The sequence below is a fragment of the Polyodon spathula genome, chromosome 19, assembly GCF_017654505.1.
Source record: "Polyodon spathula isolate WHYD16114869_AA chromosome 19, ASM1765450v1, whole genome shotgun sequence".
NCBI classification, from domain to species: Eukaryota; Metazoa; Chordata; class Actinopteri; order Acipenseriformes; family Polyodontidae; genus Polyodon; species Polyodon spathula.
In genome coordinates this window covers 11,718,240-11,745,056 of record NC_054552.1, presented here as the reverse complement: position 1 = coordinate 11,745,056, position 26,817 = coordinate 11,718,240, and the positions used below count along the sequence as shown (strand labels likewise).

Sequence of the window (26,817 nt, the reverse complement as noted above, 5' to 3'; positions counted from 1 at the left end):
AGGCACATGAGGAAAAACAAAAAGTCGAGTACGTACAAGCACGGCATAAGCGAGCAGCACTGTCAACAGACTGCTGTGACGCTTTTGTTTGTTTAAAGCTTTGTTTATTTTCCCACGCAACGACCAGCTAGAAATGTGTTCATGACACATAATTTAAGAACAGCTGCCGCAGGCATGATAGCCTGGCTTCGCGGGCACGAATTTACCGCGGGCACCACTTTGAGGACCACGGTTCTAAAGGAATCAGGTATATTGGGTAAATAGTACAGTATGAGAAAGTTAATACTGATGGCACTGGTGATGCATTTGTAATAGTCTAAGCTCTTTTTACTGCACAGATTAATTTGGGCCCACATTTAGTTAGGTTTAGCTCAAATTCTCACAATTGACAATACAGTAATAGTTCAATGAGCTTGTTAAATCTAGCAGGTTTACTGCATTAAAATTGATCACTTAATTGTACTTATTTGAGTGAGTGCCAGCTTTGACATGTTAATCTTGTATTGTCCATGGGACAGTATAGCGATGTTTCATGATAAAAAGAAAATAATGTTGTATAGCGATGTTTCATGATAAAAAGAAAATAATGTGCAGCTAAACTTGTAAAATGACTGGTAAATACATAACAAACTACTTCATCCACAGTAGTTAAACAGTCTGGTGGTGGAGTTTCTAACTATTTCTAACTCACATGTGAGACTGCAATGTCTGGTGGCCACTAAGAAGTTGCTGTTGTCAGGAATGAATGTTTAAGTGATACAGTGCCTGTTTTGTGGAGAGCAGGACATTCTGGGGGATGCAGTGTCACAAGATAAATGGGTAATTTAGTAGTGAACACTGTAGTTGTATTTTTTCAACTGCAACTCCAAACGTCTTCTAATCAAAATTAAAAATAAATTAATAGAAGTAGATGTTTTCTAAAAGTTTATGCAAATGAAATGTACATGGTTTCCATACTTTGTAACGATTTCCTAATTAAACTCTCTACATTAGTTTTTCTACACCCTCCACTTTCCTTTTTATTTTTCAGATTGAGTGCGATGGCTGCAACAGGTGCTTCCACCACACGTGTTGGACAGCCATCAACTAAGGTCAGCTTTTTTTGTGCAGCATGCACAATGTGAGCACACACAAATGCCTCATTTCCACTGCCGGCGCGCCTGGGCCAGCCACATTAGAACCGTGCCCCTGCCAGTAAAATTGCTGTAGTAGGAGGTCACATGGGGATTTTGGGATAGTATTGTGTTTCCTTTTTAAAACGCACTGACAAAAAAAAAAAAAAAAAAAAACGCAGAGTGATGGAGGCTGAAGTGGAAATGACTTGTGGCGATTTTTTTAAATAATTTTATTAATATGGTTAAGGTTTTATATGCTAAACGCTCTGCGATGGTACTTACAGGCAGTAAGTGCTCCTCTCAGTTTGCCATTTCCAGAGGTACCCGTCAGGGCTGTCCACTTTCCCCACTTTTGTTTGCTTTATCACTTGAGCCTCTTGCTCAGGAAATTTGTCAATCTATGTCTTCTATTCCTATCAGTGTCAACAACACCCAACATCATATCTCGCTATATGCTGAAGATGTGCTGATATTTGTTGATAATGCCCCTCAATTGATCCCCCATTTAATGTTAACTTACAGTGTAGTTCGGGTGGCAGGTGCTAGGGCTCCTCCTATCATTTCCTACTTAAACTCAGGATGCACCCATCACTGCGTCTTGCGTTTTTCATTTTTCCTCCGCCACCACCTCATCCTCCGAGAGGAAGGTTCTCTCCGCGAGTCAGAGGGGACCCCTGGCCAAAACTTTCCTTTGCTATCTCATTTCTAGCTGCTTCCGTTAACATCACCCCCCCCGCTAGGATGACTCTCTCTCTGGCCTCCTCATAAGCCGGGGTCTCTCTCCTTATCTGCCTGTCATTTCCTTTTCAGCTCTCCCTGGAAGGACTGAGCTCCCCTGCTTTGGAGGTCCGGCCGAGTTCGGGTCTCACCTCTGAGAGGGTGCTCTCTCCGCGAGCCAGGAGATCTCTCTTCAGCAGGCGCAGCCCTAGCTCCCGTCCCGTGAACTAGCTATTTTTTATGATTTTAGTTTGCTTAATTTACAGAGGGGGCACCAAATTTTCCAGGGTGACTGGAAAAAAAATGGTGCCCCTTGAAAAAATGGTGCCCTCTTGTTTATTGAGTGCAAATGCACACCAGAGTGACACAAACCTATTTAGTATGCAGGTGAGAGAGACACTTAACAGTATAAGTTTGGAAGTTTTTGGAACGCTCCTGCTTGATTTACAGAGGGGACACCACATTTTCCAGAGTGACTGTAAAAAACGGTGCCCCCTGGAAAAAATGGTGCCCCTTGTTTATTGAGTGCAAATGCACGCTATAGTGACAAAAGTTGTTGAGTGTGCAGGTTAGAGACAGACACACTAACAGTATAAGTTGGGTAGTTTTTGGAAAGCTCCTGTGTGATTTAGAGGAGGGACACCACATTTTCCTGGGAGATAGACATGAAAATTCAGTGTCCCCTTGCTTTTCATCTGCAAATGCATAGCTGAGAACTGTAAATTCACCACAGGGCAAAACCCACTACTAGGATTCTTTTTCAGATGGCAAATCAATAATAATTATAATCTCCTTTCAAGTTCAACGTTTCTGTTATTGGCTTATTGTGTGTGTGTGTGTGTGTGTGTGTGTGTGTGTGTGTGTGTGTGTGTGTGTGTGTGTGTGTGTGTGTGTGTGTGACAGTTGTGAAAAGCTGTCAGGAATGAAATCACTTACAAATAAATAAGTAAATAAACATTTAGAAGATTGTACTGCTTTTAACTGAATTATAAAATAACTGGATTAATTTACACATGGTAGATTATTTGTGTAGTAATAATAATAAATAAATATAAACAAGTCTCAATTTGTTTATTTTGGTCGGTGAAAAATACACGTACAATTCGACGCAAGATTCCATTTAATCACCTACATGAATCCGCTGCGTTTCGTTGTTGTTGTTTTTATTATTATTATTTTTATTATTATTATTTATTTATTATGATCTTATTAATCACTTTACTCAGGGCGACTTACAGTTGTCACAAAATATACATATTTCACAATACAGTAAGAGCACATAAAAAAACTAATAACTTCAGTCCTGATAAGAGCAACTTTAACTAAAATATATACATATATATATTTCGATAATCACAATATAGTAAGACTACATGCAATACTGGTGTCCCAATAAGGGTAAGTTTAGCAAACTAATTTATACACATTTCAAGAAACACAGTATATCGTTGCTGTTGTTACTGTATTTACACAATCTATTCTGGATGTAGAATCGCCGAAATCACAAGCTTACACAAACAGCTCTAGTGGATTTGCAATGACAAATTACGCGCTTTGCGTCGTGAGCCAGTAATCACACGCTCCCGCTGACAGATAGCAAGGTTTGTTGCAAGCGCCTGCGCACATCCATCGGAGACACATCAATCTTACCTAGGGGGCACTGAATTCGTCGTGACACCTGCATTTTCAGTGGGTCTCAAACAGTAAGCCAATGGCTTCGTCCACCTGCAAAAAAATACAATATAATAATAATAATAAATTAAAACATACATAAATAAACACGCAAGGGGTGGACACTGCCACAGCTTCAAATCATAAAATCTTTTTACATGCTGATTTTCATGCTCTGCACTTCTGGTTAAAAATGTATGTAGTTTGGGCGCCATCTAGTGACAAACTTTAAATCATGTTAGAAACCCTGCCTTCCGTACACATCCATAAAACATTTTTTTTATGTGGAGTATACACCAACCCATTGAAATAGATCATTGCAGGTCTTTGGTGTGTCTTTAAAAAGAGGTCGACATGAAAAAAACAATTATTGACTATAATTAAATAAATGACTCTATCCAGTCTATATATACTAATCACAAAGTATATATAAAAAAATGTTTCTGTGAATGTGAGATTCACACATATGGACAACAGCCTATATCAATTTATTTAATATCAAACTGTATATATGTTTTTATACAAATAAAACTTTAAATCTCCTGAGTTCAAGTTATGAGAGGCCAGGGAGCTTGAGGCTTCCTCGTGAAACATCAGTAATGTGTGCGTCTTTGTTTATAGAAGCACCTGCCAGTAGAGCACCACCGCCTCTATCAACAGCTGTCAGATCTGACTTCTGTCTTACTCATTGTGACTTAAACCATAACTACAGAAACACTGATGATACTTAAACAAATGTATTCAATCCATCCACAGCTCAATGTATTCTCGTAGAATCCATAGTTTTCCCTTGAAATTGAAAATTGATCAATTAAAAGAAGGTGTTTTATAGAAATGTGTAAAAGTGGTTAAAAAAGCATGCATTTGTTGGAAAAGTGAAGACGCTTGGTAAATAATGATCTAAAGCAAAACACTAACAGAGAATGACACAGAATACAGATGACAGTATTTTAAATAGGCAAAAAAATAAATATTACAAAGCATGTATGATATAAATAATCATTTTAATATCTGTTCCACGATATTTTTAAACCAAAATGTGCGCAAGGCAGTTTTATCCAAGAACTACTTGTAAACATTATTCCAGCAGTTGAACAATGTACAAATAACTGAGGAAAATCCAACCTTTGGTGCGGTAAGAACAGCAACTTTCAACTCTTTCCACATATTCTCAATTGGTTTGAGGTTCAGGCTTTGACTGGGCCACTCCAGGACATTGACCTTTTTGTTTTTAAGCCACTCCAGTGTGGGTTTGGCTATATGTTTGGGGTCATTGTCCTGCTGGAAGATGAATCTTCTCCCAAGTTCCAGGTCTCTTGCAGACTTCAGGTTTTCCTCCAGGATTTCTCTGTACTTTGCTGCATCCATTTTGCCCTCTATCTTCACAAGCTTTCCATGCTGCCACCACCATGCTTCACAGTAGGGATGGTGTTCTCAGGATGATGTGCAGTGTTAGGCTTGCTTAGCGTTGAGGTCAACAAGCTCTATTTTTGTCTTATCAGACCATAGAATCTTCTTCCACTTGGTTTCAGAGTCTCACACATACCTTCTGGCAAACTCTAGCCGAGATTTGATGTGAGTTTTTTTCAACAATGGCTTTCTTTTTGCCACTCTCCCATAAAGACCAGTTTTGTGAAGCACCTGGGCTATTGTTGCCATATGCACAGTGTCTCCCAGCTCAGCCGTGGAAGACTGTATCTCCTTTAGAGTTGCCATAGTCCTCTTGGTGGCCTCCCTGACTAGTGCCCTTCTCACCCGGATACTCAGTTTTTGAGGGCGGCCTGTTCTAGACAGATTCACAGTTGTGCCATATTCTCTCCATTTCTTAAAAATGGACTTTACTGTGCTCCGGGGGATATCAGTGCCTTGGAAATGTTCTTATATCCTACCCCTGATTGGAGCTTTTGAAGACCCTTATTCCGGATTTGCTTTGAATGTTCCTTCATCATTATGATGTAGTTTTTGTTAGGAAATGTACTAACCAACTGTGGGACCTCCCAGAGACAGGTATATTTAACCTGAAATCATATGAAACACCTTAATTGCACACAGGTGGACACCATTCAACTAATTATGTGACTTCTAAAGACAACTGGTTGCACCAGAGCTTATTTAGTTGTGTCATAGCAAAGGGGGTTAATACGTATGCAATTAATTATTTTCTGTTTTATATTTGTAATTCATTTAGAACAATTTGTAGATTTTATTTTTCACTTTGACATTATGGACTTTTTTTGTGTTGATCAGTGGCAAAAACTCCTAATTAAATCCATTTTGATTCCATTTTGTAACAATAAAATGTGGAAAAGTCCAAGGGGGGGGTGAATATTTTTGAGAGCCACTGTACCTGCAGTAGAAGCCGCTGAGGGCACCGCTTGGGTTTACCAAGCACACAACGTTCCTCTGTTGAAGATTGGCGATCTCCTGTTGAAGGAGATGCCTGACCTAACTGATGCCTGACCTAACTCCCCCATCGCTCCCGTCACCGCCTGAAGTGCCCCAGTGTCTGTCTCCGTTGCCCGGGCTGTTGATCGGTGCCGAATCAATCGGTGTCGGTGTCGAGGAGGTGCGGTTGGTGCCGAGCTGTTGTAGTCGGCACCGAGGGAGAGCACGCTCGGTGCAAAGCAGTCGGTGCCGAGTCAGTCGTCGTTCGGGTCGGCGCCGAGTATGTTCAAGCCGGTGCCGAGTTCAATCGGCGTCAGGGTCGGCACCGAAGAACAGCGCAGTCGAAGCCGGGCTCTTATAGCCGAGTCACTTGGCGTTGGCGTTGAGGATCAGCACAGTAGCGCTATGAGAGCCCGAGGCTTGAGAAAGGCGCGTAGGCCCAAGCTGGATGGTAGCTAAGGCTGAGTCAATCGCCGTAGAGGACGGCTCTGCTAATACGGAGGGTCAACCTACAGGACCACATTAGCTCTAGAATGGTATTTAAACTACACGAAGCAGTAGAAGAGAAATTAAAAGCAAAGCCAATCTCAATAGAGGGGTCAAAACCAAATCTAATCACGTGAGACTAAGGCAACTAGCAATCTCCAGAACGCTCACATCAATGTAGCTTACCATTAGAAAGCCAATTTGTAGGTCAAAAGCATACAAATGAGCCAATTTCCAGCACAAAGAAAGCACAAGGCAATCTGTGGATTGTCTCAGTGAGGTGAGAGAAAATGGTGATATGGTACTGTAAGGACAACCCTCTTCAGCAGTAGGTGGGAGGGACTTCCTCCTCACAGCAGAGCCCTCATAGGGCAGCTATTTAATATATGCTCAGTGATTGACGGGTCAGAGAGGCTCTTCCCGTTCGGTAATGGTTGTCATTCCACTTGAAAGGGAACATCTGACTTAACTCTCATTATTATAAATACACAAATGGGATAGCAAAGCAAATTGTGATGTCATCTTCCACTCTGCAATCTCATTGGCTCAGGTTCCCTTATTTCAATGTTTGCAATACTAAGCATGCAAGCAGCAGGGGTCAGAGGAAAGAAGGTGGATTTAAAGTCTTGGTAACCACTTGTTGAAGGAATCAAGTGCACTATGTTTGTAGAATGCGAAAACCCCTGGCTTTAGTCCAGCTCTCAGGGAAACTTGCTGTCTCAGAAAAGAGGAGGCAATTTGTAGAAACTTGGCCCCAATTCCAATGAAATACTTTCTTTGCGTTGTTGCTGGTTAAACTTTGACTGCTCTTAAGGTCAAATATAGTTCAAGCGGCAGTGTAAATATGAATCAGTCAGGTGGACCTTGGAGAACAAACATGGTTCTTATTACATCCACCAGCTGGCAGTGTAATGGTTACATAGATGTACCAGAGGGGATTAGAGGACACGTGAGTGCTTTAATAGTTTGAAAAAATCCCTAGGATCTGATGACTAAAATAGAAAATGATATAAAGTCACAACCCCCCCCCAAAAAAAAAAAAAAAAAACACAAAAAAACAGAAGAAGTAATCACTTTGCTATGTCATAAACATACCCAGTTTCCTTTTTGGTGTAGATATTTTAAAATTGCCTTTGTTGTATCTGTAGAACTGGAAGGGTGTTGTGTGGCTGGTCTCTGATGGTATCCTCAATCACAGATTTTAGCACTTTTATGCCATGTTTCCATCTGCCACTGTGCCTGACTGGAAAGTGATTTGAAATCAGGTGATTTCCAGAAATCAGAAATCAGAAATCGATTTCAATTTGGACTGTCATCCCCAGTTAGGATGACGGGCTGGCAGAACACTCTCCAGCACGAAGTAATGGATGAAGTTGGCGGGTTTTAAATCTTGGACTGCAGAATAAACTATGTAGGCAGAACATAAGGGCCGTCAGAGAAACATTGGAGGCTGGTGAATTATACTTCATATATACAAGTGATACTGCTGTTTGCATAATATCTGAGTGCACATTGGATTGCACACTGCAGGTGGTACTGACTGCAACCCCACTTTGATACTGGAATAAGATTGCGTTTTAAGGACTGGGTTTGTGGTGCAGATGGACATGTGTCATTTTGAAATAGTAATAAATTACAGCAGTGCAGTTGCCCTGGCATTTTAGAGCTTCATTTCAATGTAGACCATTAGTCTAATTATATATCGTACTGTCATAAGATAATGTATCCCAAACTGCAAAGTATTTCATTCTAGTGCAGCAAAAGGAGGATTTTTCTGGCAACATAATTTTTCCTGCTTTTCATTTTGCCAGCTGATGCATGTCAGAAAAGTAGGCTTTTTTCTACCTCTGATATGTGACCCGAGAAAAGGCTTGTGTTTGACAGAACCAACCTGCGTAGCAACAGGAGACGAGGAATAGGAATTTGGCAGGCTTGAAAGCAGCCACAGGGTGTTTAAAAGTTTCATGGAAAAGGAAACTGGTTTCCGATACCAGTAGTGTGTTGCAGTGTCCATACATGCATACTATTATGGTATCTGCTTTAAAGAACCTCCTTTGGATCTCATGCTGTATGGCCCCTAACCTGGAATTGCAAAGTAAATGCACACTTCTGCACTATAATAATAGCACATTGTAGCAAAGTAACGGAAGGGAAGTACGTTATCTTACGGCTGAGTAAAGCATTATTCCCTTCTACAGAACATATATAAAACAAGGTTGTGTAATCAATTTAATGAGGTAACTGTGTCTGTGTAATCAATTTAATGAGGTAACTGTGTCTGTGTAATCAATTTAATGAGGTAACTGTGTCTGTGTAATCAATTTAATGAGGTAACGGTGTCTGTGTAATCAATTTAATGAGGTAACTGTGTCTGTGTAATCAATTTAATGAGGTAACTGTGTCTATGTAATCAATTTAATGAGGTAACTGTGTCTATGTAATCAATTTAATGAGGTAACTGTGTCTATGTAATCAATTTAGGTTGATTGTTAAACAGTTACAGGTGGGATATATGGAAGACCTGTGTTTTTGAAGAATTTGCACCACTACATATATATATATAGTAACACAGCAGGGAGGGGGTTAATATCCTCCCTGCCAAAAACATAATTTTTAAATTGTTTTATTAGTTAATTATGACCTGCACCTGGCTGTTATTGTAAATTAGAGCCAGCTACAGGGTGTTTAAAGAAAGCAGCCAGTACCTTCAGGGATGTTGTTGTGTTTTCAACTGTAGGTACTGTGTGAAAGCCTTGTGTTCAACTTTAAAAAAAAAAAAATCTGTTTTTGTTTAAGCCGGCAAAGAGCTTAGCTGTCCGGTTTCGTTAGAGTAGGTTCCTGACGATTGTTTAGTTAGTGCTCCAAAGGAGCTAGGTGTTTGTTTTGTTTTTATTTATTTTGTATAATTAAAAGTGCGCATCAGCGCTTATTCTTTCAATCCTGTGTGTTGGGTCATGATTTGGAAAGGAAAAGAACCCAAGCGAGCCTGTATCCGGCTCAGAGGTCAATCTATTATTATATATATATATATTTATATATAGTAGATTAAGAGATATAGATATATATATAGATATATATAATATATATATATATATATAGATATACATATTCTAATCTATAACGATGTGTTATTATCAGACGAGTTGATTTGGAGCTGTAATACCAGCCACAAGTGCTAGTTACTAACTCAAAACCAGTGACTTTGTGCGGTTTACGTCAATTAGTTTTTTTCTTCTTGTATTTTCATTTTATTGCTCTTTTAAAAACGTTTTTTTTTTAAATTAAATTCTGTTATTCTTCACTCATGAGAGGGATTGTTTATTAAAGTGTATTTGAATAGGAGACAATGATCTATTCAGGAACAGTAGTGTAGATTCTACACTAAGTTTTGCTCCATAAAGATTTGCACAGATAATTGTGTCACCTGTTCACATGGTGTTTGCAGCCAAGCAATTATTTTGCACTATGCACTATATAGGCTTATGAGAAATTAGTCAACATCCACAAATAATGAGGGTCTCAATGGGCGCGTTGGTTTATTTAGCGGGTGCGCTTGCACAGTTAGGAGTACAGAGCAGTAGTCGCTGTATGACATTTATGGAGCACAAAAATACAAACCAAAAACAATGTCAGAAGGGCAGCAAAGTCCTCTTGGTGCAGAGAAAGAAAAAAAATAAAAGTTTTCTGAGAAGGAGTGGGACATTAATTGCCCACTCATCCCACTAAATATCTTGGTATCCCCAAATAGATCATCTTTAAATAAGCCAAACGATTTTAATGGGCAATCCGTTCCACAAGTTCACTTAAAGCAATCTGTGTGGTTACAACTTGAATCCTGAATATTATTAATTTGCTAGCAATGCAGAATGCATTTATTCTTTATTTTAACCTGAAAAATGTAATTCTGCATTAAAGATTACCAATGCATTGAAGAGTACCAATGCATTGAAGACTACCAATGGTTGTATCACAACTTGATTAGTATTTCAAGTGCTTTACAGCATCTGTGATTCCTAAGTGCTGTAAAATGCTCTAATTTCAACTGGGGCGTATCCTGGCAGGGTATAGGTTGATCAAATGAACCCCTATGTTGAAAACCTGATATTACATACTGAACATGGACACATTATAATGCTCTTGGTTTCTACAATTACGCACAAACACACACACACAGAAACTATGAAAATGGCCTGGTACATATATTAAGCTTTTTATTGTGCAACTTTCTACCACCACACAGGACAACTCAGTTGAATAGGTATTGTTTAAATCCATCCTGCCAATAGCATTATTTAACAATTATCCTACCAAGTAACTGCAAATTGTTAAACAAAGGATGTATTCAAAGGTAATATTATATATTATTTCTTTTTACAATCCACTGTTATAAACAATATTTTAAAAATCCATAAATATACAAAGCAAAACCTAATCTAACGGACTCCGATTATTTCATGCTGATTTTTTAAAAGTTTATTATTGTTTGTTTTGTTTGGTACTTTTTAAAAACTGTGTAAGAACCCTAAAAAGTTTACAATTGTGAATTAAACAATAATTTTTCAGTTTTCGTATGCCTTGCCCCTGGTTATAACATGCATTTACCATACCCCTTTTGTCCTAGGACTCCTGGCTTGGGCTGTAATCCCTCTGTATCACACACGTTACAGAAGCAGGCTTACACAGTACTGACTCCTGATGCTGACAGCTGTAACTCATGTGATGTCCGAAAAGCAGGTTAGCCGCTGTCACACGCACAGTGGAATCGAAAACAAGCGCAATGTGCGTTAGTCAGTGGCTTTCCTACTGCTGGATCCAGCTTGGTCGTTCTTACTGTAGCGATTCTGTAAATATAATAACATATTTGCCAACATTTGGAAACTTTTCAGCGGGGTGGGGTCATACACATCAGTTACACGGGAGGAATCTTACGTAAAAAAAAAAAAACACTCATTATCTTGTAATAGTCGACACGACACGACCACCATGACAGTACAAATAGGCATAATGAAGCGTTCTTACTTTTGTATAAGTTAGTGATCAGCAGATGTGAACAGCACAGCGTGTGGTTTCACCAACTGTGCAGAATAAATGATTTTTTTTTTCTTTCTATGTGTAAATATCGGGACTTTCTTCCTAGGACATTTGCTAGGAAATCGGGACTGTCCCGACCATATAGGGACTGAATTCATTTCTTACATGTTATAGGGCAAATCAGAGCATATTCTTTGTAACAATCCTATTTTATTTTAATCATTAAAAAAAAAAAAAAAAAATACAAAATAACAAAAACAATATAATTTCAAGTATAAAACTTACCTTAAATTATTCAGAACTCCTTGCATTTTAAAAATAAACACCATTTGATCAAGAAGTTGACCATTAAAACAGTGATGCACGGTGTTTTTTTCTTTTCTTCTTTAATATATAGAATAGAGCAGATAAAGTTACATTTCTTTAATATCACTGCAGTCTTCTCAGCAGTGAACTTTGCTTCTCAGTATCAGTCCAGCCGACACCTCTGCCTATACAACCGCCCCTGGCTATACAAATAAGCATTCACAGACATCTGGGTTAACCAATCAAAATCAGAGCTGCGTTTCTATTCCCGCCTTTTTCAAACCCTCCTCTTATCAGCAGTTTACAGAGGCGTGTCTTCGTCGCGATGGGTTTGGTGGATTTTCCATGCGTTACAGTTGGGTCTAGGAGCGTTCATTTCTGCACGTCCTACTGTGGGAATAAACCATGTTCACCCTATCTACTTCCTGCTGCCAGCGACTATTCACTTATATTTTGACGCAGGGAAAGACTCGCGTTAACAGAGGTTACCACAGGACAAACCGGAGGCGCGGTCATGCCTGTTCGCGAAAGCACTACATTTCGTAAAGAGCTCTACCCATGTTTCTATAGTGGTTGAACTCTTTCCACTTGTATGATTTTGCCATTAGAACAGTGCCAGTGTGCACGTACTTCAGATACAGCATACAGATAATATTCAGCGTCAGGAAAACCCCGAGTAGGATGCGCCTAAAACAGAATGAAGCCTGTAAACATCACTTCAGATATTTAGAAAAACAGGAAGCTAAACGACACAAGATGCGTCCATCCTTAATTGCTTAATGGGTAGTTAAAAACAGAAGGAACCATAATACAAATCGGTTCTAGCAATACGTTGAAAAAAAATAAAATAAAAAAAAAACAGACGCTTACCCAATTATATTACGACGGGCTGAATCGGGGTCTTTCCAAATTGAAACATTACAGTACTTCATAATAATAATATACAGTAGAGGTGCCTGCACGTATTAGTACAGATAAATGCCAGCCAAGAAATATCGAGACAACTAATATTTTGTAATCCACTAGTGTTGTATTCCTTTTTTTTTTGTTTTTGAATAATATTTTACTGAAATGTATAATAACAAACACATAAGAGTCATCATCAAAAACAACAAACCAACTAGTTAACATTTTGTTGTTAACACCAATGGTTATCTAAAAAAATATAAATAACTATATATATATATATATATATATATATATATATTATATGGAAACCTATTTGAATATATTATTCCAAAAACCATTCCAGGGGAAGAGTGCAAGAGTGTAAATGCATGGCTTGTAAACAGATGTTTATTTTACCTAATTTAGTACCAGATATCATTCATTTTAAAATGTAAAAACAAGTTTGATTACATATGTGTTTCTTTCAAAACTGCACATTTGAGACCAAAGGATTTACGGTAATCTGTTTATTCAGGGTAATAGGTGCGTTTGTGTGAAATGTGAACCAAACGAAACCTTGCACTTTTTCCAAAAAGAAACTATTTTGGTAATATAAAAATTGTGTGTTTATATATATATATATGTATATATATATATATATATATATATATATATATATATACATATATATATCCTAGTATTACACACAACACACACACAAAACCATATTATATATGGCTTCATATCTAATATATAACATAAAATACACATACACACACACACACACACACACACACACACACTACATGGCTTAACAATATGGTCTTTTTGAAAATATTACTTTTTTTTTTACATAAAATTGCGCAACTTATTTAAAAAAAAGAATATTAGAGGTGTGATAGAATTCAGTTTATTTTATGCAGCTAATTCCAGTCCACAGTTGATTTATAATGTTTTACGTACAATATGCATGTATCAGTTAATGCTGTATATACAGTAGCAAATGTAGAAATAGGTTATTACTATGCAGATTGATTAGACCATATATGATTGACCATGTCATAATTCAGCAGCGGTAGGAATACGATCCTCAAGGTTTTGCTTCTTTAGAATGTTAGTAAGGTTAAGAGCTACCATTGGGTTATGTAATTGTATGCACATTGTGTTCAAAATAAAAGTTTATTTTTAATATAGTATTTTCATTTGTTTCTGAAAAACGAATGATTGCAAACTTCATCAAAGTGTAATTACACAGTTTTTACCTTAATTTTACCCAACCAATGACCTGCACACAGGAAGCCTTGTCAGGTGAGGAGTTTTTCTTCCATGCCTTATTAAAGGAATGCAAACGAAGGATTTAAAATCAGTGTTCTTCCCTTTCATTAAATAGTGAGGTCACCAACCCCCACCATGCACACCCACCCCCCCCCCCCCCCCCCCCCCACACACACACACACACACACACACACACACACACAAAATGTTCCAAGCCACAAGGGTATTCAAAGTAAATCCTTATATAGAATTGTTTTTAATCCCCTATTCTACAACAACTGCCATCTAGTGGCACCTGCTCGAAACTACATTAGCTACTGAACGAAAAGTGCAATTTAAAGCTGCAGTGACCCACACAACCATGCTATTATTGTATACTTTTGTACAGGCGGTTCATAAATGAGTAATAATAACTATTTGAATTAATATTTGAATAATTTCGGTATGTATGATATACAGTTTTGAATTTAAATGTTGTGGTTACTACTGTTTCTTAGGCAGTATTGCGTAGCTTAAATATGTACAGCCCCTTTAAGTGTGTAACAGTAATTCGAGCACGTTCTAGTATTTCCGTCGCAGAGACCAGCCGGCTGTGTCAGTCAACACGCAAATTGTGAACAGCAAAACACCCAAAATATACCTCACCTCACAGCCCCGTGTAGGGTAGGTCCGAAACGCTTTTAAGTACAGTATTTTATTTAAAACAAGAGGGGGAGGAGGGAGAGTGGTTATGCATCATTATACTTTGTGGAGCTTCAAAAGAGTAGGTGAATGGTTGATAAAATGTTTACATAAAATCACATTTCATCGTTAGCTGCACGAATTAGACTGGTCAAAACAAAGAGGGCCTCGTCAACAACAAAACAAGCGTGGCTGGAAAAAGTAAAACGTCTTGAGTTCATGCCTGTTGTTTTATAAGGGTTTGGAAGGATTGAAGTTGATGTGTTTTTGTTGTATTTAAACTGTCTCAATCTCGTGCTGGTATTTACGTTTGCGACCTGACAGAAAACAAAACCGACAACAAACGTGTGTGTTTTTTGCAGGCTGATACAAACTTAGATATATAAAAGGCTGCACTGTGAAAATAGTTGTATTGTATTCGTTTTTTGTGAATAAACCCGTTTTTAGTTTGATTAATCATCTGCATTATTTTCATTGTTTGGTCAGTTTGAGTTGCCGTGTTCATTATACACTACATACACTTAGCCAGTGAAACAATAAGAATATAACCTAAAAGACAGCCAAACGCACGTTTTTTGTAAGTAGTTAATTTTCATGGCATACCAATTCATTGCAAGTCGCTTACCTACATTGCTATAACTAACGATATAATATGTTTATTTTCCCTTGAGCGATGTTGACCCGACTGCCGTAGATTTGGAAGAATTGTAACAAACATTTAGTTAATTTAGTGTTATTAAAAAGATGCTAATTGTTCAGAGAACAAATTACAGAAAACATGAGGGTATTACGCATGTTATAAAATGAATGATATATGTATACACCGTACACCGCGCAATATCGTAGAGACTGTAACATTAAGAATAACAAGTTTTGCTCAAGAAATCACCAGAAACGACTTCCAATAGCTTAGGTACCAAAGATTTGCTCGTTTTGGCAGTTGACCATTGCTATAAAAAAAAAAAAAAAAAAAAAAAAAAAAAAAAAAAAAAAAAAAAAAAAAAGTAAAGTTGCCTAAAACTACATGTAGTCATTTGTCACGTACATTTTCAACTATAAACACAAAATGTTGACAATTGTGATATTTTGTTTTACACTGTTTATCAAATAACCTCCTATTGACATAAACGTAAAAAGGCAAAATAATAATTGAATAAATAAATAACCATCCAACAAGCACAAGGGGGTCCATTCAGTTGATCTAATAAGTGGCAGAGATGGTGCTACTTTGTGATTTAAAGTCAGTATATTAATATTTAATTCTTCCATTGTTTATGTAAATTGGATAGACCCCAAGATCCCACCAATAATTGCAATATTTTCAACTTCGTGTTCAATTGGGCACTTTATAAGCAGAAGATTCAATCGAGAATGGTTTTAGTGAAAGCCTGATACAGTAGTTTATGCCAGTTTCTGCAAGTGTACAAAGTCACAGTTTAGTGACATTTTTCAAAAAGAGAACATTTGTTTTGTAGGAAGTTTAGTGAAACCAGTACCCAACTTAATTAGAAGATCTACTGTGCATGTAAAACAAATGCTATACTAGACAGGTGGTGTGTCAAATGAGGAATAAGTTAAAACTCTGGAAACTTGAAAATACAAAGTTAAAAAAAAAAAAAAAAGTTTTCCTAACATCACAAGGATGTGCATTAGCAAATGATTTTCCTCATAGATCTATTTCTAGACAGTGGGTGTATTTGTGTTTTGGGGGAACACTTTGTTATAACAATCAGCTGTTGTGTGTGTTGCTCCTACCTTTATGAAGGAGTATACAAAAAGACATCCAAACTAACATACAATAAATGTATGACATTCTCTTTCTGGTTTTTACAAGTACATCTGCAGTATTTGCTGTAACAGCTTTAGCGCCAATCAAATTGCTATCAAACATACACATTTGTTATAACCCTGGGAGTTTCAGAATGACACTGAGCTATCCAAAACCCGGACAGCAAAATCTGTGTTGCAAGAGGACTTTGGGTAATTGAACATGTGCTTTAATTTTATAAGCATTATACATACAATTGAGGTTAGTTAATTGCACATTTAATGAAAAAAATATATAGTTTGCTGGGGTCGTTTATTTTCTGCCATGTATGGTTGCAGAGAAGAGGAACAAATACACATTAATTGTCTACTTGTGACTTGTCATGAAATCTACTGTGTGCTACAGTGTTTTGTTTGTATAGACAGTTGGTACATTGCCAGTTGGCCTTCATTTGTTGTCCAGATCCTCCAGGTTATTGCACACTGTACAGAGTAGACTAAGAATTATTATTAGTGTGATTTCCAATGTTATAGGGAAAGCACTTGGTGATTGTATCAGAATATTCCCTGTCTTGCCAATATTTTTGACACATGTAAGAACGGTTTTAGGCATTGGTACATTCTAGTTCCATTAACTGGGGAATTCAATGACTCGTTCTACTTGTTGAGATTTACATCTGATTTGTTATTATGGCCATCTTGTATTGCAGTTATTATGTTCCTTGCAAAACCAAAGTTTCTGTCTGTCATCTTTGTATTAGGCCTATAGCAAAAACAAAACAAAAGCGCAGGAATTGTGTCTATGTGAAGTACCTCATCAGTAAGCAGTGGTTTTAGAACAGGTGTCATTATAAGTGTCATTCTCAGCCATGCTTTATTTGCCATCCCATTACGGTATAACAGAACGGCTAACCTCTATAAAACAAACACTGGGAAAGCAGTAGATTAATGAACCATGTAACTAACTGAATCTTTTTTTCAATTTTATAGCGATCATTTTCCTAATGACCAGCCATGGATGATGAGGACAGCCAGGATGAACTAATTAACAAGAATGCATACCTAGGCAAAGGCAAAAGACAAAGTGCCGCCATACTCAGTGATGAAGGTAATTCATAAAACTGGTCATAGAACAGAGAAATTAATTACAACTATGTATTCAAGTATGGTGAAATGCATTTGACTTATAGTGCATTAAATGTAAAAGTAAATAAAAACAGCACTGGTCAAACTTATTTAATATTTCCATTAGGGGTACAACTGTTATGATTTACTGAAATTGTCATTTTCATAAAACTCCAAACTGAATGATACCGACAAAATAAAACACTGAACTGAAACCAAAATTATTGTACAGTGAAAAGGTGCTTTTCTTCATGTAGATGGTTCATATTAACATGCATTAATTATTTTAATATAGAGCTATGGCCAAAAGTTTTGCATCACCTAAATTAAACTATATGAACATAATTTTGATGTTTTATTTAACATCATGTAATCAAAGAAACTACTAAATAATATCTCAAAAGTCTGCCAAAAGCCAAACAGTTTGTTGATGAAAGTTAGTGGTGCTAGTAGTACCACCCATAGGCAAACACCCAGACTGCATACCCTAACTTAAACCTTTAAAAAATGCATCTTTGATAGACCTAACAAAAAATAAATAATGATGCTAAACTGACTAAAAGCCAAACACAAAAGTATTGAAAGGAAATAAAATATTAGTTGTGTTCCCGAACCATTGTGAAACTATAATAAGCAGTAAACTGGGCAAAGCTGCAAAACAAGCAAAGGAATGCTACCGACATGGACCAACTAGTAATAGTAATTTGAAGAAGACCATGCTTACCATAATTTGAAAAGTAAGCATGTGAATTCAAAGGGACATTGTAGCCTACAGCCTGAAGTCAAATATCTGAAAGCTTTTCTAAATTAGGTGTTTGTGTAAACTAGTCAGTTTATTGTTTTTTTTTTTAATAAGGTAGCTTCATTTACTATGCATATATGCAAATTAGTTTTGTTTGTCTGATTTCTTTGTTGCTGCATTCTACCAGCATGTTGTTTGAATTTAAGTGCATGTTCTTATCCATAAACTCAATTGTATACAAAATGACACGATTTGCTTTTATGTAGCGCTCTTCATGCAGAGCTTCCCAGGGCACTTTACAATACAAACTCATTTGTATTTTTACCATTAGAACCAAATAAAATTAAATAATAAGCTTTGTCTGGATTAATCGTATTGACAATAACTCTTCGAGATGACTTTTCAAAACATGTACAGTAACTCAGGAAAGTATTCAACCACCGATCCTGGTTTGTTGTTCTTTTGGTTGTGACTGCCCTTTTTAACACATTTGGTATTGTCGTTTTTCACAACCTGTAGTGGCTATGATATGCTGTTCCACATGCTGTGATGTGGGTCCTGTTATAACCTAGTGTGTCACAGTCAGGACCACTGGAGTCAGTGATGTCAGGCTGCTTTAGAATTGTATAAGGAATCAGTATAGCTTTAAGCACGATTGACTGTATAAGCTCTCCCCCCCACCATGGCAAGATGAATCAAGTGATGAAGATGGGGACGAACTTGAAGAAGGAGACACAGAAAGTGAAGAGGAAGAGGAGGGTGGTGATGGTGATGGTATAGATGATGATGAGGAAGAAGAAGAGTATAGTGACGGTAAGAAAACGTTTATTGTGTTTTTCCAAATTCAGATTCACAAATGCTGGAATGGCACCATTCATGAAACATCTTCAGTGTAATGCCTAATGTTCAGTGACTGTGATATTACCAGAGGAGTAAAAAAACTTGACAAGATCTGGAATCCTAAAAAACCTACTGCCAAACGGAGAAGTGCGTGTTTTTAAGAATTTTTCTAGGAGGCCTGCAATCCACATTGGGGTATCTAGGAGAGCTCAATGATTCTAATTGATTATCTCTGATTGTCGTCCATGTTGATTGTGTTTAGATGCTGAAGAAGATGAGATTGAAGGAGCAGAGAAGGAGTTACACGGAGCAGTCGGAGGGACAGAGACTAAGTTTGTTGGCCTGAGTTCAGACGAAGATGCTGAAAACTGCCCCATCTGTCTCAACACTTTCCAGGAGCAGGCCTTGGGAACTCCGGAGAGCTGTGCACATTATTTCTGTCTCGACTGCATCTTGGAGTGGTCAAAAGTAAGTGCTTGTGATGTATAAAGGTTTGCAAAATTGTTCTCATTTTGAAATAATAGAGAAAAAGAGTTCTGTATCACCCACAAACAATTGTGTGAATTCTGTCTCACTATATTACTTGGAACAGATAGGTGCTGTTTTTTTCTTTTATAGAATGCTAACTCTTGCCCTGTGGATCGAATCATCTATACAAACATCTGCATGAGATCCAGCTTTGGAGGGAAAATCCTCAAGAAGGTAGGTTTCGGTATTTCATGTACTAGTAACTGTTGACTACTGTGGCCAGGGTGATGTTCAGTATACATTCAGTACCACGCTGTCTCCATATTCTTCATGAAAAATTAAATAAAAGCAGTCTAATGTAGTCCTATGATTGACGGTTGCTCTGCCTTGTTATTATTATAATGATCTCTGTTAGTTTCCGTTTAATACTCAAGTTTACAAATGTAGGAAATTAAACATTTTTAAACATTTAAACTTTGCATATTTGGAATTTCTGTTACCAGAAAAGCCAACATAAGAAGCTCTTCATCACGTTTTATAAATTATTTAAACATGTAATTGTGTATAAGACTGTATGTGTACAGCAGTTAATTGTTTGTTGAAAGTGAAGAAATACTGACTGAAATAAATGGTCTTACACTGTATACCTGCTGCTATGTAAACACTAAGGCTAACATCGATCTTTAGCCTGCATATTTTTGTCAGTGGTTAAATGTTTAGGAAAAATTTTAAACACCTAACACTTGGCTAACCTTTAAAGTCTAAACTATTGACACCCCTCATCTCAGTGCAGACCTTTTCTGAAGGTCCTTTTAGAGTAAGTAGCAGGGTTCTGAAAAATATAGCTTTTTAAACTTATAACTTTAAAGTCTGTTTCAAAGCTCTTTTCAAAATGGCCACTCTAGTGCACTGATAATGTTAGGATTATGGCCCACAAGGTCAAACAAGTAACACAGCAATAACGATCCATGATGTGGTATGGAAAAGAAAAGCCGGAGCACTTGTTATGTTTTTTTTCTTTATCGCTCTTCCTGCAGTGATTTAGAGGCCAGATCTCAAACCCCAGTGCATAAGAGTGGCCATTTTGAAAATAGCTTTGAAACACTTTAAAGTTGTAAGTATAAAAAGTTGTCAGGATGTAACAATGTGCCGCAGAACAGGACAGTGCTCAGAAAATAGCAGGATAGTGCTCAGAAAATAAAATTTTTCATTACGTATTGTCATAATTTGCTAATGTTGCCGTTTTCTTCAATAGGCCTTGGGCAAATGTGAAATCTACTTCAAAAGTTTGATGCATTTTATCAACATGGTGAAAACCAGCAACATTTCTTATGCCTCTATTGACTCTCCATTGAATTTTTTTTGCCTAACTCTATATACCACAATGCTTTGCACGCAGTGAGACGGAAGTCTCCATTGAAAATCAGTGGAGTTGAGTATCTTGTTAAATAGAATATCTTTTGAAACGCCGTTATAAATATTATTGGTTGAAGCAGTTTTGAGTGAGGCTGGATTTTCATTGCTTAAAATAGTAGCGTGTGCTCCCATTGGCTAGAAAATTTGCAGTGTTTTCAGCACAGTGTGAGATTGACAATTGGAAGTTTTTCTGGTTGATTGGAAATTTGCAGGTCCGTACAGCCTTTCGTATTAATTAATTATTAGATTAATTAACAAATATGTTTATGAATTGCTATATGAATTGTCAAATTGCTGGACAAATTGACCAATTCACAAATTGACAAACAATTTGAAAAACAAATTGACAAATTAATGGCTGGATAGTTTTGGCACAAATGGCGCTCCATACAATAGGCTATACAGCGGGGTAGCTTGCTCTAGTGGTCTGGATATATTTTAACATTGTAACATATTAACTATCTCTACTTACCTGACTATAAAATGCATGTCTATTCCTTTTGTGCCACCAGTTGAAAGGGAGCTACACCTGTGCTTTTGCAGAAATGTACCAGTTTTGTGGCTGCCGTGCACAAAAATATAATGTTTTACAAGCAACGAATCCAGTCACATTATCATTATATTTATTTGCTATGATTCCAAAATAATTCCACACTTAACTCTCGCACTGTCATCCAGTACATGATATAAACCCTGCACTATCTTTTGTTTCACCCTGTCCACATGCATTTTTAATATCACCAAACAGACCTGATAAAAGGATCTTGTGACTTATCAAACAAGCGGCAATCCAAACGGAGAACACAGCTGACTCCTCCTCAGCTGACTCCTCCCTAATCGCATCCTGGAAATACCAGCACCTTCTAATATGTTATTTGGGAAAGGGTTACAGACGAGTACGCTAAAAGGACAGAAAACATTTTGGAGGATTCAAATTAAGACCCGAACACAGACCGGGAAAAAGTTAACATTCCGACCCGAACCCGGCCCAATGCAGGACTCTAACACGTGGCGACGTATAACGCTGTATTTCTTTGGAACCCTGCTAATTAAACTCTTTAACATTGGTCTTTATTACCGCAACCAATAATATAGTTATAAATAACAACATCCTTGTGTTACTTACTGTAGTGTTGTGCCTTAAATCATTTCACTTGTGTTTAACTAGAAGAATTCAACGTAGAAGAATTCTACCTCATTTGCATCAACATACATCTTAGAATTATTAGCCAATATAATTATAATTTACATCAGTACTAAAAACTTTCCCAACAAAGTAGTGATTACATTTTTTCCAATTTCCCTTTTTTAATTTGTGTTTTTAAAGATTCCTGTTCAGAATCATGCTGCTGCCAATGAACTGGCAGAGGAGGACCACACACAGTGTGAGGTGTGTGGCAGAAGCGACAGAGAGGACCGCCTTCTCCTCTGTGATGGGTGCGATGCTGGGTATGTAAGCAATCCTTTTACAGGGAAGAAAAGAATACTCCCATTGCTTTTCTGATTGCATGCCACTGAAACCTCTATTTCTATTTAAGGTACCACATGGAATGCCTTAACCCTCCACTGAATGCAGTTCCAGTGGAGGAATGGTTCTGTCCTGAATGCGCCGTTCAAAATGCACCTCATGGTATAATTCTCTTGAATTCATTTGTAGGAAAGACGATTACATTCTTTACTTGTTTTTGAAATTCTGTTTATTTGAAATTGGTCATATTTGATGACAGAGTATTTTTAATGGAATTATGTATCTTAGGAGGCCTAGATCATATAAGAGCACAATTATAAAACTTTCTAAAACTTAGCTTTTTTCTACCTATTAACTGACTCCTAATGCACTGCAAGTATGTGTTTTCAGAATGGTTACATCTATAAAGATATGGTGATTGGTAGGGCTGTCAGTTAAGCCTCAGAATAGCAATTGACTAATTGGGCACACAAAATATAATCGTTCAAATAAATATCGATGATTGTACTGCCCACATACATTTTTGCTCCATTCCTCTCCCTCTGATGTGATTATTTTAATATCATTGCAGTTAATTAAAAGCTTGTGCACATCAATTGAATGCAAGGGGTAATTACACTTTGGAAGCGTCAGGAGAGAAAAAACACAACACTCGCCTAAAGCAAGTTTCACATACTACCAAACTGTTACTAAAATATTTAGTCAGTACTTTGGAATGTAATCTATATAAACTAGACACAAGAGTTTGAAAAACATTTTTTTTTATTTAGTGACAGCTGCAGCATCACGCATTGCTTCTTGTTAATACTGTACCACCTAACCTTCACTATCTGTAATACATTTATTTACATACCACAACATGCAGTCCCTCTGTAGGTCAAGCTGAACGTTACTCCAAAATTGCGTTTACCGTCACTGATTGATTGTTTATTTAAATTTTTTTAACGTTATTGAATATTGTTAAATATTCATTATGTAACAGTTAATTTTGAAATTCCAAAGAAGCGCAAATTATTTACAGTCAGTTTTCTTCAATGTGCACAATTTATTTACATGCTGTTTACTAGGAATAGAAGCCCGTTGTCCTGGTCTGGATACAAGGTAGCACGCTTTTTTTGTTGTTGTTGTTGTTTACAGCTAATACACAGAGGGGTGTGCTTATAAAGCATTTTCAAAACCGATTCACTGGTAGGATGGAACCAGCAAGTCAGATGCTAGCTGGGTCAAAAAGAAGATCACACACACTGCTTGTTTGTGGCAGAAATACTGCAAATAGCAAGGCAGGGCTTTCGGTGTAGTTTCATTGATAAACTTAAATAATGTTATTAACTATGCGCATTTAAAAACAGATTTATCCAGGATGTATATAATGAGGAATGGAATCGATCGAAAAATCGATTTTCGATTTAATTGTAGCAGCTCTAGTGATGGGCATTATGCCCTGTAGGTACTACTGTATGTCACTCATAGGTTTGCTTACTTCAAGAGATTGACATTTAGCACAAGTTAGTGAGAGAATCTGAGAATACAGAGTTGCGTATTCACCCATCTGTTTGGCATACACTTAGAAATGGCTATAATTCTTTCAAACTAGTTTAGAAATACTAAAAGACGTACATTTACTGTCAAGTGTTTGAACTAAAAGACGCTGGGAAACTTTAGGTTAGGGGTGCACCGATTAAGATGTTCTTGGCCGATGCCTGTGATTATCTGCCCAAATCAACCGATACTGATAATAATAGATAGTGCAGGTAAGCTGTTGTAAACTACTAGAACAAGACATAGGGCCTATATTTAAACTGTTTTATAATTACAGGTTTTAAAAAATGAACAGATCATGTACTTGTTGTATTTATGACAGAATTAAGCAGAAATTGTTTACTTGTTGCATTTAATTCAGAGTATGAAGAATAATTTGGTATTATATTGTGTGCTTTATAGCAATTTGTACATTTGTTTTACAAGATAGTCACACAAAAATAACATTCTTCATTTGTACTAGTAAAAACACTTCTGTAGAAAAATATATATAATGCGACATTAACTTTTATAGCCACTTGCAGTCAAGCATTGCGTATTATACTTTGACCTATACTGTACAGCAGAAAAACTAAATGTAGCCTACACATCGTCAACTACAACAACTTTTGTTAAATTCTCTAATTAAAAATGCAGCACAACTTAAATTGTTCACTTAACCAAAAAAAAAATGTCAAAAATATTCTGGTTACAGAATTCAGTCAAACTTGAATGTGCTACTTAACAAAAGGCACAGTAATCAATTTCTGCTTCAAAATGCCACTGAATACAGCTGCAACCAATGAAGATTAAACAAGATCAACAGAAATGACAAAAGGTCATTTTTATATTGTATAAATAATAATAATAATAATAATAATAATAATAATAATAATAATAATAATAACTTCAACCAAATAAATAAATAAAAAATGCATCACAATGAAATTCTACTCACAATTCATTGTTGGATTTAATGTAGCATCAAGTCTGTTCTGCTGCACACAACTCAGCTATCCTATCATTGTTGATATTTAAAAATAAATCCAAACACCACTTTTTTGAGACATATTTACTGCAGGTTGATGGCACGTTACATGTTACTGCAAGAAAAATTACTGTCTCAGTGTTCTTCCGCCATTAATAAGCGTGCCAAACCAAACATTAAATTCTGTGCCGGAACAAATACAAGCATGAATGTCGGTGTACATTATCGGCTAAAATAACAAAAATGGCAGTAGCCGATTGTGATTTTCTTCCTTATATCGAAGCACCGCTACTTTAGGTCAAAAGGTTTGCCATTGATTTTATGTTTCTTTTAGCATTTTTAAATTTATCACCATTGAGTTTTGTACAGTTATTTATCAAACGTTGGTTGTGTTTATTACATAACAACATAAGAAAGGTTATGATAGAGACGAGCCCATTTGGCCCATCAATGCTTGTCCATTTCTTAGCAGCTAATTGATCCTTTCCTATAGTTTGTACTTTAATGATATAGCTGTAATGATGTCACGTAGCCCATTGAAGAGAATAGGAGGACGGTGCCATTGTATAATTCATCAATTTTGCGTAGCATTCACTTTTATGAAACTGGCATAGTGAATAAAAATAAAACTGCGTAACTGTAACTAAATAAATAAAGCCACACTTAAAGCTGATGTTGTTTGAAGGGACAGTACATTACTAAAGTCGTAGTGCTAAACTATAAGCAATTTTTTAAAATTCATTAAATATTAATGTTACATTTATGTCATGGGATTTCATTCAGGCAGAGACAGTTTTAATAGGCAAGCGATTTTTCAAACCTGTAAATTAAAATTAGTTAACCTATTCCCTATTTATTTCAGTGTGATTTATATTTTCTTCAGGTGTGGAAGAGGTGAGTGAGGAAGAAGTGGCCACCCTAGTGGCTGATGCAGTGCCCACCACCAGCCGACTGCGCACTAATACAAGGAGGACACGAGCTATTGCTAGGACTCGTCAGAGCGAGAGGGTCAGAGCCACTGTCAACAGGAACAGGATCAGGATCACACAGGCTCAGACAGCACAGGTATTTCACAGGTTATAGAACAGGGCGGATGTATCAAGGTTCGGTTTAAAAAAAACTTAGAGTATTAGCCAGGTGAAGTATGAGCTATGCTGTGTTTCAGAAATACTAAAAGAAGCTTAATGACTTTAATGACAAACGTTTTGACTAGAACTCTCTCAGTGTATTTTTGGATGATTACAAGGTTAAAGGATAATGTTTATCTTTATTAATCATGTTTGTATCTATATTGGAAGCTTTCACTGTTTTTTTAAATATCTCATAAGACATGATCTTATTTAAACACTAAGGCTACGTACACACATACAGGCTAAATGCGGTTGTGAGTTCACCTTTTGCTCTTAATACGGTTTGTATACACACACAGTTCAGTTACAAAGGGCAGCGACAACCACACTAGTTAATCCTTTTCAGAGCAAGTATCGAGTGCGGTTGTTAATTCAGTTTGGTTAGTTAATACGCGCTAACTGTGTGTGTGTATTACAACCGCACTAACACAACTTCAGTTGGTGCTCAGTGGACTACCGCGCAAGCAATGATGTCATTGTCTCAACAAACACCTGCACATGTAGGTTTTTTATCCAGTCAGCTTGATGCCACTGGAGTCATTCCCACCAGCCTTCAGGTCGAAAGATTGCCCACACGTTTCATTCAACTGTAATTTTACTGCTTATCGTTAATACAGCATTTATCAGTGCAGAAAAAGCAAAACGGTGTCTTCGCTGGCTTTGCAAAAACAAGCATAGCTGAGCTTGATGAGCTCTTGATCGATCGTTTACTGTGCTTTCTTCAAAAAACAAAAGCCAAAACAAAAACACAGCGTCCATATTGTCACAAAAATCACGATCGGCATGTAATGATGGCCCGA

General features: G+C 37.0%; 1 protein-coding gene and 1 long non-coding RNA gene across 5 annotated transcripts in view; one reads left to right on the top strand and one right to left on the bottom strand.

Annotated features, from left to right (window-relative positions):
• Window positions 1–10,733: 10,733 nt before the first annotated feature.
• LOC121294317 lies at window positions 10,734–12,072 on the bottom strand. Its single transcript, XR_005946765.1, has 2 exons — window positions 11,691–12,072; window positions 10,734–11,215 (listed from the first exon to the last, which is right to left on the bottom strand). It is a non-coding gene; the product is annotated as an uncharacterized LOC121294317 (long non-coding RNA).
• Window positions 12,073–14,431: 2,359 nt separating this feature from the next.
• The window catches only part of phrf1 (PHD and ring finger domains 1), a 47,302-nt gene continuing 34,916 nt past the window's right edge, over window positions 14,432–26,817 (top strand). For 3 of the 4 annotated variants that reach the window (XM_041218507.1, XM_041218505.1, XM_041218508.1), the window contains exons 1-8: window positions 14,432–14,537; window positions 17,313–17,430; window positions 18,880–19,002; window positions 19,292–19,497; window positions 19,648–19,731; window positions 22,241–22,362; window positions 22,452–22,543; window positions 25,771–25,952. In XM_041218507.1, the coding sequence (XP_041074441.1) occupies window positions 17,337–17,430; window positions 18,880–19,002; window positions 19,292–19,497; window positions 19,648–19,731; window positions 22,241–22,362; window positions 22,452–22,543; window positions 25,771–25,952 (903 nt within the window). In that variant the 5' untranslated portion in view covers window positions 14,432–14,537; window positions 17,313–17,336. The other variant, XM_041218506.1, reaches the window with a different exon arrangement.